Genomic DNA, 15,000 nt, shown 5'->3' with positions numbered 1-15,000 from the left:
TGGGTGGATGTAATGCACAATAAGGTGTATGAATGTGTGTGTGAATGGGTGAATGCAATGCACAATAAGGTGTATGAATGTGTGTGTGTGAATGGGTGAATGTAATGCACAATAAGGTGTATGAATGTGTGTGTGTGAATGGGTGAATGTAATGCACAATAAGCTGTGTGAATGTGTGTGTGTGAATGGGTGAATGTAATGCACAATAAGCTGTGTGAATGTGTGTGTGTGAATGGGTGAATGTAATGCACAATAAGCTGTGTGAATGTGTGTGTGAATGGGTGAATGTAATGCACAATAAGATGTGTGAATGTGTGTGTGTGAATGGGTGAATGTAATGCACAATAAGCTGTGTGAATGTGTGTGTGAATGGGTGAATGCAATGCACAATAAGATGTATGAATGTGTGTGTGAATGGGTGGATGTAATGCACAATAAGGTGTATGAATGTGTGTGTGAATGGGTGAATGCAATGCACAATAAGGTGTGTGAATGTGTGTGTGAATGGGTGAATGCAATGCACAATAAGCTGTGTGAATGTGTGTGTGTGAATGGGTGAATGTAATGCACAATAAGCTGTGTGAATGTGTGTGTGTGAATGGGTGAATGTAATGCACAATAAGCTGTGTGAATGTGTGTGTGTGAATGGGTGAATGTAATGCACAATAAGCTGTGTGAATGTGTGTGTGAATGGGTGAATGTAATGCACAATAAGATGTGTGAATGTGTGTGTGTGAATGGGTGAATGTAATGCACAATAAGCTGTGTGAATGTGTGTGTGAATGGGTGAATGCAATGCACAATAAGATGTATGAATGTGTGTGTGAATGGGTGGATGTAATGCACAATAAGGTGTATGAATGAGTGTGTGAATGGGTGAATGTAATGCACAATAAGATGTATGAATGTGTGTGTGAATGGGTGGATGTAATGCACAATAAGATGTATGAATGTGTGTGTGAATGGGTGAATGTAATGCACAATAAGATGTGTGAATGTGTGTGTGTGAATGTGTGAATGCAATGCACAATAAGATGTATGAATGTGTGTGTGTGAATGGGTGAATGCAATGCACAATAAGCTGTGTGAATGTGTGTGTGTGAATGGGTGAATGTAATGCACAATAAGCTGTGTGAATGTGTGTGTGAATGGGTGAATGCAATGCACAATCTATGTAAAGCTTTAGGCGCTATATATAAATGCACCAGGCATATACCATATACCATTTACAGAGATAGAAATGAGTGCAGTTTGATGCATGTTCGTATGGTTTTATTCGTCACACGTAAAAAGGATGAACGCGGTGCTCTCTCACCACGTTGACTCCTCCCGAACGGTCCCTGGAGCACATGGACGACTGGGACGCCATGCCCACCGTGGTACCGCCAAAAGACTCCCCCCTGGAAACAACACAACGACACATCATTGGTTCCCATGTCCACTGTGGTCCCACCCAAAAGACCCCCCCCTGGAAACAACACAACGACACATCATTGGTTCCCATGACCACTGTGGTCCCACCCAAAAGACCCCCCCCCTGGAAACAACACAACGACACATCATTGGTTCCCATGACCACTGTGGTCCCACCAAAAAGACCCCCCCCCCTGGAAACAACACAACGACAAATCATTGGTTCCCATGTCCACTGTGGTCTCGCGAGCCGTGCGTTATCGTGCCGTAAACAAGGCAGTATCGTTTTTATTGCGTACATAACAAGCTGTTTTATCGTAGCTAAATGAGGCAGTAGTTTTAATACGGCCATAACAAGCTGTGCGTTATCACCTAAACGAGGCAGTAGTTTTATCACATACATAACGAGTTGTGCGCTATCGCGTTATCGTTCTAAACGAGGCAGAGCGTACATAACCAGCTGTGCGTTATCGTAGCTAAACGAGGCAGAACGTACATAACCAGCTGTGCGTTATCGTAGCTAAACGAGGCAGAACGTACATAACCAGCTGTGCGTTATCGTTCTAAACGAGGCAGTGCGTACATAACCAGCTGTGCGTTATCGTTCTAAACGAGGCAGTGCGTACATAACCAGCTGTGCGTTATCGTAGCTAAACGAGGCAGAACGTACATAACCAGCTGTGCGTTATCGTTCTAAACGAGGCAGTGCGTACATAACCAGCTGTGCGTTATCGTTCTAAACGAGGCAGTGCGTACATAACCAGCTGTGCGTTATCGTAGCTAAACGAGGCAGAACGTACATAACCAGCTGTGCGTTATCGTGGCGTAGACGAGGCAGCAGCTCATTGGTCCTCCAGTCCAGGAAGCGGCTCAGAGTCTCGGCAGGACTTCTGTCCACGTCGATCTTGTCTCTGTCGCTCCAGATCTCCACGCCCGTCAGGGCCACGCGCACGTTCAGCGCACGGTAGAACTGGCGCGCGCACGCACACACACGCACAGGCAGACACACACACACACACACACACACACACACAGTTAACGATAGAATCGGTTATAAACGAAATGGGGAATGTTTGTCATTCATTCATTGTATTTGTAGTTTCATTCATTCATTCAGTGTATTTGTAGTTTAATTAATTAATTCAGTGTATTTGTAGTTTAAATCATTCATACTTTTGTAGTTTCATTCATTCAGTGTATTTGTAGTTTCATTCATTCATTCAGTGTATTTGTAGTTTATTTTTATATATATATATTTTTTATCCCACGATTTTGTAACCCATTTTTCACCCCTGTGTCAATCATCTAATGTGATCCTGGGCTCTACACACCCTCCGCCAACCTGGGGAGAGCAACGGACTTAACTCATGCTTCCTTCATGCCTGAGTGTCCAAGTTGCTCCTTTACACCTGACAGGGGGGAGTTTCCCTGGTTGGACGTAGCGCGTGGAAGGAACACGTTATTCCAACCGGTTCCTTTCCCCTCCATCAGGCGCCCCGGATGGCCAGGGGGAGGCAGTTTAGAGACCAGGATTACTGCATGTTTTTGTGAGGGTACCTACCCTATAGGGGACACGGGGAGAACATGCAAACTCCACACAGAAAGGCCCTTTCGCCAACCCCCGCCTTCGGGTATTTGTAGTTTCAATCATTCAGTGTATCTGTAGTTTCATTCATACATATTTGTAGTTTCATTCATTCATTCAGTGTATTTGTAGTTTCATTCATTAATTCATTCAGTGTATTTGTAGTGTCATTTATTCATTCAGTGTATTTGTAGTTTAATTCGTTCATTCAGTGTATTTGTAGTTTCATTCATTAATTCATTCAGTGTATTTGTAGTTTCATTCATTCATTCAGTGTATTTGTAGTTTTATTCATTCAGTGTATTTGTAGCTTCATTCATTCATACTTTTGTAGTTTAATTCATCCATCCATTCCATCTTATAGTACAGTAGAGTCTCACCCAGTCCACCTGGTTGGCCACGTCCAACATCCGATATATGATGGTTTTATTGTTCCTCTGGTAGTTTAGATACTGAAATATCAAACATAATATGTGATGGTTTTATTGTTCCTCTGGTAGTTTAAATACTGAAATATCAAACATAATATGTGATGGTTTTATTGTTCCTCTGGTAGTTTAAATACTGAAATATCAAACATAATATGTGATGGTTTTATTGTTCCTCTGGTAGTTTAAATACTGAAATATCAAACATAATATGTGATGGTTTTATTGTTCCTCTGGTAGTTTAAATACTGAAATATCAAACATAATATGTGATGGTTTTATTGTTCCTCTGGTAGTTTAAATACTGAAATATCAAACATAATATGTGATGGTTTTATTGTTCCTCTGGTAGTTTAAATACTGAAATATCAAACATAATATATGATGGTTTTATTGTTCCTCTGGTAGTTTAAATACTGAAATATCAAACATATTATGTGATGGTTTTATTGTTCCTCTGGTAGTTTAAATACTGAAATATCAAACATAATATGTGATGGTTTTATTGTTCCTCTGGTAGTTTAAATACTGAAATATCAAACATAATATATGATGGTTTTATTGTTCCTCTGGTAGTTTAAATACTGAAATATCAAACATATTATGTGATGGTTTTATTGTTCCTCTGGTAGTTTAAATACTGAAATATCAAACATAATATGTGATGGTTTTATTGTTCCTCTGGTAGTTTAAATACTGAAATATCAAACATAATATGAATTGAGTTGACTTGTTCATTTCATTTAAATTATTATTATTTTAGTTTTGAGTATGTTGACGAAACGAAAGGAGACAAAGACTATGATTTGTTGCAAAACTAAAACCTTTGATCATGAATTTTCAATTATTGTAAAAATCGTACATTTCTGTAATTTATTTCTTTAACTTTTGGTAAGTATAGTCCGGCAGCCGACAGGCTTCTTTTGTTTAAAGTGGGAAATTTGGTATATAGTATTTTTTGTTGGCCTAAAATATTGTCTAAATACTGTACATAATATTCATGAATCCACCTGCTGACCGGCTGTCACTATTGGGCAATCTTTATTTTCATTAACATATCCTATGGCAGGCAAAATTGTCAAACTTCCCTTATGCTTTAAGTAGCATGTTGACATGTCAATCTAAGGGGGTTTTCATGATTCTGAATACATTCCAAGCATTAGTTTTGCACAAACAACCCTCCTTGGGCTAAAAACAGCCATATAGCCACTTGCTCAAATGTGGCCAAAATGTGCTGATGACCTCATCACATTTGTCAAGGTTCAAGGTTTCTTTGTTTTGTCTCCCAAGGGAGAACTTTGTCTTGGACCCCAAGGACCCACCATGACGTCTAAGGCCATTATTTAGCCCAGGGAGTGTGTTTTGTGCTAAACTAATGCTTGGAATGGATTCAGAATCATAAAAAAAACCCTAGTTTGACACGTCACATGCTACTTAAAGCATAAGGAAGTTTGACATTTTTTAAATTTTTGCCTGCCATAGGATGTTAATGGTAAAGGGCCACAAGAAACTCCTATAAAAAGAAAAGGTGTGAGCTTGTAGATCAGCTATTTTCAGCAAGTGTAAAATCAGTCATTATACGACGGCATCAAGGCCCGCCAAAATACATTTTAGTCGACTAAAACTAAAACATTCCAGGTGACTAAAATGTGACTGAAACTAAATGAAAACTATTGAAGAGACTATGACAAAAACTAAAATAAAAACTAATATAAAAACTGCCAAAAACAACAGTGTAATGAAAACGCGTCACCTACCTCCTGGTGATCTGCCACTAACACCAGCTCGATGTACTTGGTTTCTGACAGGATGTCTCTCTTCCTCTGCAATTAACACAAGATTAATTAACATCATTAACACTTAGGGCTGTATTTAGGTCTTATTCCCTGACTTGAGTAAACTAAAGACCTGGAGGCGTGATCAATGCCATTTGGCTATTCTGAGTGGCCAAAGAGCATTGATCACGCCTCCAGGTCTTTAGTTTACTCAAGTTTAGGTAATAAGACCCGGTACTTAAGACACGCAAAATACAGCCCTTAGCCCGCTAGCATTCATTGACAAAATCAGGATCTAATTATTCACGCCAGCATTTTTCCCCCAGTTGAGCTTTTATTTTTGAAAATAGACTTCCTGGAAGTGAACATAAACTATAGTAAATGAAACGGGTCCCGTTCAACTGTTGTTTACTAGATGGATCTATATGCCGAGGCACTGGAGCTCTGTGTCGTCAAAGAAACCTTGTTTTGACCAAAAATGCCATCTGGGACAAGGAATAGGAGATACAGTTTGTTTGTGCGTGGGTGTGTTCTCACCCTGTGTGTGTGTGTGTGTGTGTGTGTGCGTGCGTGCATGCGTTCTCACCCTGTGTGTGTGTGTGTGTGTGTGTGTGTGTGTGTGTGTGTGTGTGTGAGTGCATGTGTTCTCACCCTGTGTGTGTGTGTGTGTGTGTGTGTGTGCGCGCGTTCTCACCCTGTGTGTGTGTGCCGTTGCATGGAGAGGAGGTACAGGGGTGTGTGACACTCCACAGCTTGCCACCGGGCCGGGGGAGCCCTCTGGTGGTGAGGTCGGGTACAGCGGACGGACCATGACGTCTTCTGGCTCCTCCCCTCCTCCCCCTCCTCCTCCTCCTCCCCCTCCTCCTCCTCCTCCTCCGCTCCCCTCTCCTCCCCCCGTCTCCCCCTCCCCCTCACCAGGCTGCAGTTCAAAGGTCAGGGTGGAGTTGAGCGCCACGATGCCCCTGAAAATATAACATCGTAAAAGATCAAAACAGGAGTTTCTCCTTTGGTTGTTCGTTTGTTGTGTGTGTAAGGAAAGGAAAGGTACAATAGAGCACCGAAGTCCTGACGTAACTCGCTCATCCCGACGATTCCCCTGGTTCGCGGAAGTAATTTCTCTATGGAGAATAACATGGGGTGATCTTAATATCGTCTACTATAAGCGTTGTGGTCCAAAAATAAACAAGCTGTCTCGGCGTTATTGTCAGGGAGGTGTCTCTGTATCGTTTGCAACAGTCAGTCACTCATATATGATACAGTTTGTTTCTAGCGAAAATCTAACTAATTCAGCAGCAGTAACATTAGCGTTTTCTCTCAGTCAGTTGATTCTTCATATCCATATGAGTTGAAGCGACATGTTTATTTTTCAAACACAGTTGTTATATGAGGCGATGTAAAATTGCCTCAATGGGGATTACAATGCAACTAAACAAATACATGAACCTGGGGACTGACGCCCTCTACTGAAAGTGACGTCAGACTTCGGTGCTCTATGTTTACCCAGGGTAACTGGACTAAGCTCAAGAACTTGTTTACAGCCAGGCCCTGCTCATAGAACATTTCATGGTAGGGGTTCAATGCCTTGCTCAAAGGGCACTTCAGCGGTGGTAATTTTAACGTGCCGGTCCGGGGATACGAACTATAGCGACGTTCCGATACCAAGACCGCTCCGCAAACCCTTCGGCCACCACCACCGCTGGGCACGCTGGCGCCTGCTGTTAACCCATTCTGACCTGAGATCAGATTCTAAAAATGTCTTCTACATCCCTGACAGTTTTCCATTCTGACCCGAGATCAGATTCTCAGGTCAGAAATGTCTTCTATAGTCAGTCGCTCTTCGTTTTTTGTCAGAAATAGCAGACCTACAAGCTCGTAGCGCAAGCATAACATGATGCTAACACCAAACACGCACAAACGGCACAATGATAGTCAACGGCAGCGCGTTCATGTTATTGGGGCAATCCATCCCAGAATGCACTCTGTTCCTACCAGGAAGGAGGAGTGAAATCACCTCATGCGCTTTAGAGCAACTTAATGCAAGTGGATGGGAGGAGAAATCCGGTGCCGTCTCTATTCATATATACTCTAAGCCTGCAGGAGCCACTCACATGATCCAACAAACATCTGATAAATCCTGCTCTATGTCCAAACAAACACGCGCACACGCACACGCACACACACACACACACACACACACACACGTTGCAACACAGCAGAGCTTATAGCTTCTGTTCAGGTTCAGGTCAAAGGTGACGGAGATTAGCTGAGCTTGCGTTAATGAGAGGAAACACACTTTTTTCTGCTGTTCATTCAGGCTATGACTGTGCGTGCCTGTGTGCGTGCCTGTGTGTGTGCCTGTGTGCGTGCGTGCATGCGTGCCTGTGTGCGTGCGTGCGTGCGTGCGTGCGTGCGTGTACCTGAGTCCGGAGCAGGTGCTGAGGGCGACCCTGGACTGTGGGAATCCTCTGACTGATCCATGGTAGAAGCACAGAGTCTGGAATGACATCATCATATTAATATACTGATCCATGGTAGAAGCACAGAGTCTGGAATGACATCATAATATTAATATACTGTAATAATAATAATAATAATATTATTATACTGATCCATGGTAGAAGCACAGAGTCTGGAATGACATCATAATATTAATAATAACAACAACAACAACAATAACCAACCTTTACGCGTGTTAGTTTGGCCCCATGCCAACACCAATAGTCTTTAGACCAACACTCCTCATTAGACTGCTTGCGATTATCGGCATTTTTGCTCTCTGCACTTCTATTCACGCGATCTACAGTCATACAGTACATGTGTTTGATTGATCGAATACTGTATTCAGTCAGACACGTAAACGGCACGTGGTTACAGTACACAAGTACAGTCAGCCATTTCAGAGGCTGAAAGGATAACACAAGAGAGTCCCAGGCAGGGACTCAGTTTCCATTGTATTCAATTCATCAACATGGCAATAGCATTAACATACTGTACTGTACATACTGTACATGACGTGTGCGTCATCAACGGATGGAGGAGGAGAGTGTGGAAGTGTACACGGGTGCAGCAACCATGGGAGAAGTGCGTTACTTAACCCATTCTGGGCAGGAACCCCTTTAAAAGGACCACTTCACCACTTTTCAACCTATCTTCATATAATAGGTCCTCACTAATGGCACGATTTTTTTCTACTCAGTCTGTGTCTCACAGGAGGGCTGTGGGCCGTTTAGAAACCGTCTTCCAGTGATTTTCCAGTGAGCCATTTGTCAATAGCTCAAGTATAAGTATTTAAACATCCGTTCGCTCGGACTACACTGAAACGAATGTGCACTTCTGTTACTGGTATAAAGTTATGGAATTCACAAAACCAGGAGTTGAAGAGTTGTAGGCCTACAACAGTGTTTCAGTTTAAGAAAGTGTTTAAAAAGGGAAAAAATGATAAAATATGAACTAGAAGGTTAGATATAAGTGTTATCTTGTTCCCTCAGCGTTGTTTTTGTTTGTTCTCTTGTTGAGCTTTATGTTATTTTGTCTTTGTTGTTTTCTTTCTTTTGTATTTGATGTAATCATGGTGATATATTAAATGTATGGTTAGTTGCAGCATCAATTAGATGTTTGTTTTAATGATAGGGGCAGGTATAAATAAGATTTACCTTCTTCCTGTTCCTTTTCTTTTCTGATATGGAATATGTAAAAAATAAGTAAAATGAATATAATCATGTAAAACCATAACTGAAATGAAAAAATAAATAATATGAAATGAAATAACACAATGCTTAACCCATTCTGACCCGAGATCAGATTCTAAAAAATGTCTTCTACATCCTGACAGTTTTCTTTTTTGAAAAAGCTATGTTTCTATGTCAGTCGTTCAGACCTACAAGCTCGTAGCGCGCCACTCGGTGGCGCGCTATGAGCTTGTAGATCTGCTTTTTTTCCATAGCTAAAGCATAACATGATGCTGACACCAAAATGGGTTCACCAACACCCTTCTTCTCCCATGGTTTCTGCACCCGTATGCTTCCACACTTCTCTGGAAGCCCCTTGGAAACGGAGATGATTCATCTCAAGGGCCAATTATACCCAATAAAGACTTCCATCAATACTATATGATGATGAATTGAATACATGGGGCCACAATGGAAACAAGTCCATGCGACCTATCTGTCGTTAGTATAGTACCCATGGGATACGGGTGTGTGTGTGTGTGTGTGTGTGTGTGTGTGGGCTCACCAAGGGGTCCGTCTCCAGGGAGACCCCTGTGCCGTTGGGGAGGTAGTAGAAGACGTTGGGGGGCTTGGGGAGAAGACCACTGCGCACACGCACACACACACACACACACACACACACACACACACACACCATGTGTTAACCCTTTAAGTCCTGAGGCTGATTCCACAAAATGTATTTTAAATCCTAACAGTTTTCTGAAAAAACGTGAGTCTGATGTGTGTGTGTGTGTGTGTGTGTGTGTGCTCTTATGGACGTGGCAATAATAACTGGTGTGGTGAGCTGCCATACATTGTTACACCAGAAGGGGGCAGACATGCTTTGATGTTCACTGGATGTGAGACATGCTCAGTGCAATCTGCAGTATACACACCTGGTATGGAATGATGCAGATTTAACTTTCAATCTATACACACGTGGTATGGAATGATGCATTTTTTGTTATTCATGTACTCACTGTATTGCATTACTGCTTGATTTTTAATGTTTATGCCTTGCTTTTCTTTTCTTTTTTTTCTCCATTTTTCTGTAAAGCACTTTGAGCTGCATTTAATTTCATGAAAGGTGCTACACAAATAAAGTTTTATTATTATTATTATTATGCTTACTGGTTTTTCTCCAGGTCCAGAGAGTAGAAGGTTCCTCCAAACTGTACGACACATTCCAGTCTGTCTGGGTGACCGCTCTGTTGGAGAGACATTATAAATATATTTAATATTATAAACATGTCATTAAATACAACACATTCCAGTCTGTCTGGGTGACCGCTCTGTTGGAGAGACATTATAAATATATTTAATATTATAAACATGTCATTAAATAGAACACATTCCAGTCTGTCTGGGTGACCGCTCTGTTGGAGAGACATTATAAATATATTTAATATTATAAACATGTCATTAAATAGAACACATTCCAGTCTGTCTGGGTGACCGCTCTGTTGGAGAGACATTATAAATATATTTAATATTATAAACATGTCATTAAATAGAACACATTCCAGTCTGTCTGGGTGACCGCTCTGTTGGAGAGACATTATAAATATATTTAATATTATAAACATGTCATTAAATAGAACACATTCCAGTCTGTCTGGGTGACCGCTCTGTTGGAGAGACATTATAAATATATTTAATATTATAAACATGTCATTAAATAGAACACATTCCAGTCTGTCTGGGTGACCGCTCTGTTGGAGAGACATTATAAATATATTTAATATTATAAACATGTCATTAAATAGAACACATTCCAGTCTGTCTGGGTGACCGCTCTGTTGGAGAGACATTATAAATATATTTAATATTATAAACATGTCATTAAATAGAACACATTCCAGTCTGTCTGGGTGACCGCTCTGTTGGAGAGACATTATAAATATGTTTAATATTATAAACATGTCATTAAATAGAACACATTCCAGTCTGTCTGGGTGACCGCTCTGTTGGAGAGACATTATAAATATATTTAATATTATAAACATGTCATTAAATAGAACACATTCCAGTCTGTCTGGGTGACCGCTCTGTTGGAGAGACATTATAAATATATTTAATATTATAAACATGTCATTAAATAGAACACATTCCAGTCTGTCTGGGTGACCGCTCTGTTGGAGAGACATTATAAATATATTTAATATTATAAACATGTCATTAAATAGAACACATTCCAGTCTGTCTGGGTGACCGCTCTGTTGGAGAGACATTATAAATATATTTAATATTATAAACATGTCATTAAATAGAACACATTCCAGTCTGTCTGGGTGACCGCTCTGTTGGAGAGACATTATAAATATATTTAATATTATAAACATGTCATTAAATAGAACACATTCCAGTCTGTCTGGGTGACCGCTCTGTTGGAGAGACATTATAAATATGTTTAATATTATAAACATGTCATTAAATAGAACACATTCCAGTCTGTCTGGGTGACCGCTCTGTTGGAGAGACATTATAAATATATTTAATATTATAAACATGTCATTAAATAGAACACATTCCAGTCTGTCTGGGTGACCGCTCTGTTGGAGAGACATTATAAATATATTTAATATTATAAACATGTCATTAAATAGAACACATTCCAGTCTGTCTGGGTGACCGCTCTGTTGGAGAGACATTATAAATATATTTAATATTATAAACATGTCATTAAATAGAACACATTCCAGTCTGTCTGGGTGACCGCTCTGTTGGAGAGACATTATAAATATATTTAATATTATAAACATGTCATTAAATAGAACACATTCCAGTCTGTCTGGGTGACCGCTCTGTTGGAGAGACATTATTAATATATTTAATATTATAAACATGTCATTAAATAGAACACATTCCAGTCTGTCTGGGTGACCGCTCTGTTGGAGAGACATTATAAATATATTTAATATTATAAACATGTCATTAAATAGAACACATTCCAGTCTGTCTGGGTGACCGCTCTGTTGGAGAGACATTATAAATATATTTAATATTATAAACATGTCATTAAATAGAACACATTCCAGTCCGTTCTGTTGGGAGAGACATTATAATGAATGCATTATAATTACATATATTTAATACTGTAAACATTAAATATTAAATACAACACATTGCAGTCTGTCTGGGTGTCCGTTCTGTTGTACAGGACAGAGTTAATAACGTCAATCAATCAATCATACATAATATTACACGATATGATGATGAACAGCATAATTATGTTTTTATCAATGAGACACAATAGAGGAGACAGTTTGCATATCGTTGCTGTGGGGAGGAAAACCTCCTAACTCAATTTTTTTGATTTGTCTGTGTTGTTTCGAAAAAAGTGCTTTGGAAAAAACCTCTTAACTCCATTCATGGACCCTCAAAATGTCTGCTAAAGCAGCTAACTCCACCACCACCTCTCTCCTTCTCATGCAAGTCATTGACAATATAGAAAATAACAACACCAACTTTGATGAGGCAGTATTTGCTTTGTTTTCAAAATATAAGGTTTTCTAATGTATATTTTGTTCTGAAAAATGAACATTTTGGAGTTGGAGTTAGGTGGTTTCCTCCTGACAGCAGAGATATTGTCATGTCATTGGTTTAGTGGAATGCTGTATTGCCATTGGTTCAGTGCTGAGTCATGGTGACAGAATGGACAATGGAAGTCACTTCCTGTCCTCCACGAGATATCTCATTGGAATGCTTGGAAAGGGTTAAAGGGTTATAATTTTTTATCCCATGATTTTGTAACCCATTTTTCACCCCTGTGTCAATTATCTAATGTGATCCTGGGCTCTACACACCCTCCACCAACCTAGTCCCCATATATGGGGGACAGGGGGAGAGCAACGGACTTGAACTCATGCTTCCTTCATGCCTGAGTGTCCAAGTTGCTCCTTTTACACCTGACAGGGGGGAGTTTCCCTGGTTGGACGTAGCGCGTGGAAGGAACACGTTATTCCAACCAGTTCCTTTCCCCTCCATCAGGCGTCCCGGCTGGCCAGGGGGAGGCAGTTTAGTGACCAGTTCCTTTCCCCTCCATCAGGCGCCCCGGCTGGCCAGGGGGAGGCAGTTTAGTGACCAGTTCCTTTCCCCTCCATCAGGCGCCCCGGCTGGCCAGGGGGAGGCAGTTTAGTGACCAGTTCCTTTCCCCTCCATCAGGCGCCCCGGCTGGCCAGGGGGAGGCAGTTTAGTGACCAGTTCCTTTCCCCTCCATCAGGCGCCCCGGCTGGCCAGGGGGAGGCAGTTTAGTGACCAGTTCCTTTCCCCTCCGTCAGGCGCCCCCGGCTGGCCAGGGGGAGGCAGTTTAGTGACCAGTTCCTTTCCCCTCCGTCAGGCGCCCCCGGCTGGCCAGGGGGAGGCAGTTTAGTGACCAGTTCCTTTCCCCTCCATCAGGCGCCCCGGCTGGCCAGGGGGAGGCAGTTTAGTGACCCCTAAACAGCCCTGTTTTAAATGGTTTCCCGTCTATCTCCACTATGTCCCATCGATAAAAAGGCGGATGAACTATACAAGGCAGTCGGGGTCATGGTCAGTGTAGGTATTATACGCTCATGGACCCGGTCCAACCCACCACCACCCTTCCTGATCACCGTTTAAAAAGTAAAAAGTTTAGAAAACGCCTTCGTCCAAAAAAGCAGTCAGATGAGCAAACACAGGATGCCATGTCCGCCACTCCCCTTCCCTACACACGTTAGGTCAGCGGGCGTTTCGTTATTATGGCCTAAAATACTTATACTGGCTAAATATACTGGCTAAATATACTGGCACACTAACACTCCGCTCGGCCTAGACCGTTGTTCAAAAGCAAAGCAAAGTTTACCCAGGGTAACTGGACTAAGCTCAAGAACTTGTTTACAGCCAGGCCCTGCTCATAGAACATTTCATGGTAGGGGTTCAATGCCTTGCTCAAGGGCACTTCAGCGGTGGTCATTTTAACGTGCCGGTCCGGGGATACGAACTATAGCGACCTTCCGATATCAAGACCGCTCCGCAAACCGTTCGGCCACCGCTGCCCATTGGCCCTACATGGCTGACACCCCCCCCCCTGAAAAAAAATGTTCGTTGACTATTTTTGACTGAGAGACTGCCATCGTGCAAACTCCAGCTTTTCACCAGTGGAGAAAAACTTGTATTTATTATTTTTTTCTTCACATACTAGAGCATGTCTGAAATAAGTGTCAGAGCTGAAATCGACATTAAATAATTGCTAACATGTAGCTATAGGTGTAATGTTAGAGACCACAGAAGACATGTAAATATTAAATAATTGCTTAAACATGTAGCTATAGGTGTAATGTTAGAGACCACAGAAGACATGTAAATATGAAATAAATGCTTAAACATGTAGCTAGCCTATAGGTGTAATGTTAGAGACCACAGAAGACATGTAAATATGAAATAAATGCTTAAACATGTAGCTAGCCTATAGGTGTAATGTTAGAGACCACAGAAGACATGTAAATATGAAATAAATGCTTAAACATGTAGCTAGGTGTAATGTTAGAGTCCACAGAAGACATGTAAATATGAAATAAATGCTTAAACATGTAGCTATAGGTGTAATGTTAGAGACCACAGAAGACATGTAAATATTAAATAATTGCTTAAACATGTAGCTATAGGTGTAATGTTAGAGACCACAGAAGACATGTAAATATGAAATAAATGCTTAAACATGTAGCTAGCCTATAGGTGTAATGTTAGAGACCACAGAAGACATGTAAATATGAAATAAATGCTTAAACATGTAGCTAGCCTATAGGTGTAATGTTAGAGACCACAGAAGACATGTAAATATTAAATAAATGCTTAAACATGTAGCTATAGGTGTAATGTTAGAGACCACAGAAGACATGTAAATATGTAATAAATGCTTAAACATGTAGCTATAGGTCTAATGTTAGAGACCACAGAAGTGAACCTTTCAAGCCTGTTTTCTCAACTCGCTGTTTCTCTGCAAGACATTACTCTATAAGCCATATCTCCAAAACCGGTGGGTCAAACTGAACAACCAATATGTCAATTTGAAGCTATGATTCTCTGCTTTCATATGACATGACAAAATGAAAAAAATCCAATGGCAGTCCCTC

The 15,000-nt window shown here is 40.9% G+C and overlaps 1 protein-coding gene across 4 annotated transcripts in view; it reads right to left on the bottom strand.

The window, feature by feature from the left end:
- Nucleotides 1-15,000, bottom strand: part of adam15 (ADAM metallopeptidase domain 15) — a 50,106-nt gene that overhangs the window by 26,848 nt on the left and 8,258 nt on the right. For all 4 annotated transcript variants that reach the window (XM_080768473.1, XM_080768474.1, XM_080768475.1 and 1 more), the window contains exons 3-10: nucleotides 10,040-10,116; nucleotides 9,435-9,513; nucleotides 7,619-7,695; nucleotides 5,896-6,163; nucleotides 5,184-5,249; nucleotides 3,379-3,450; nucleotides 2,214-2,383; nucleotides 1,316-1,400 (exon numbers count right to left, since the gene is read on the bottom strand). In XM_080768473.1, coding sequence (XP_080624599.1) covers nucleotides 1,316-1,400; nucleotides 2,214-2,383; nucleotides 3,379-3,450; nucleotides 5,184-5,249; nucleotides 5,896-6,163; nucleotides 7,619-7,695; nucleotides 9,435-9,513; nucleotides 10,040-10,116 — 894 coding nt within the window. The remainder of the gene's footprint in view (nucleotides 1-1,315; nucleotides 1,401-2,213; nucleotides 2,384-3,378; nucleotides 3,451-5,183; nucleotides 5,250-5,895; nucleotides 6,164-7,618; nucleotides 7,696-9,434; nucleotides 9,514-10,039; nucleotides 10,117-15,000) is intronic.

Source organism: Protomyctophum bolini, assembly GCF_963924005.1.
Source record: "Protomyctophum bolini genome assembly, chromosome: 7".
Lineage (NCBI taxonomy): Eukaryota > Metazoa > Chordata > Actinopteri > Myctophiformes > Myctophidae > Protomyctophum > Protomyctophum bolini.
The sequence above is the reverse complement of the archived record's forward strand: the minus strand, read 5'-3'. Positions and strand labels throughout refer to the sequence as shown.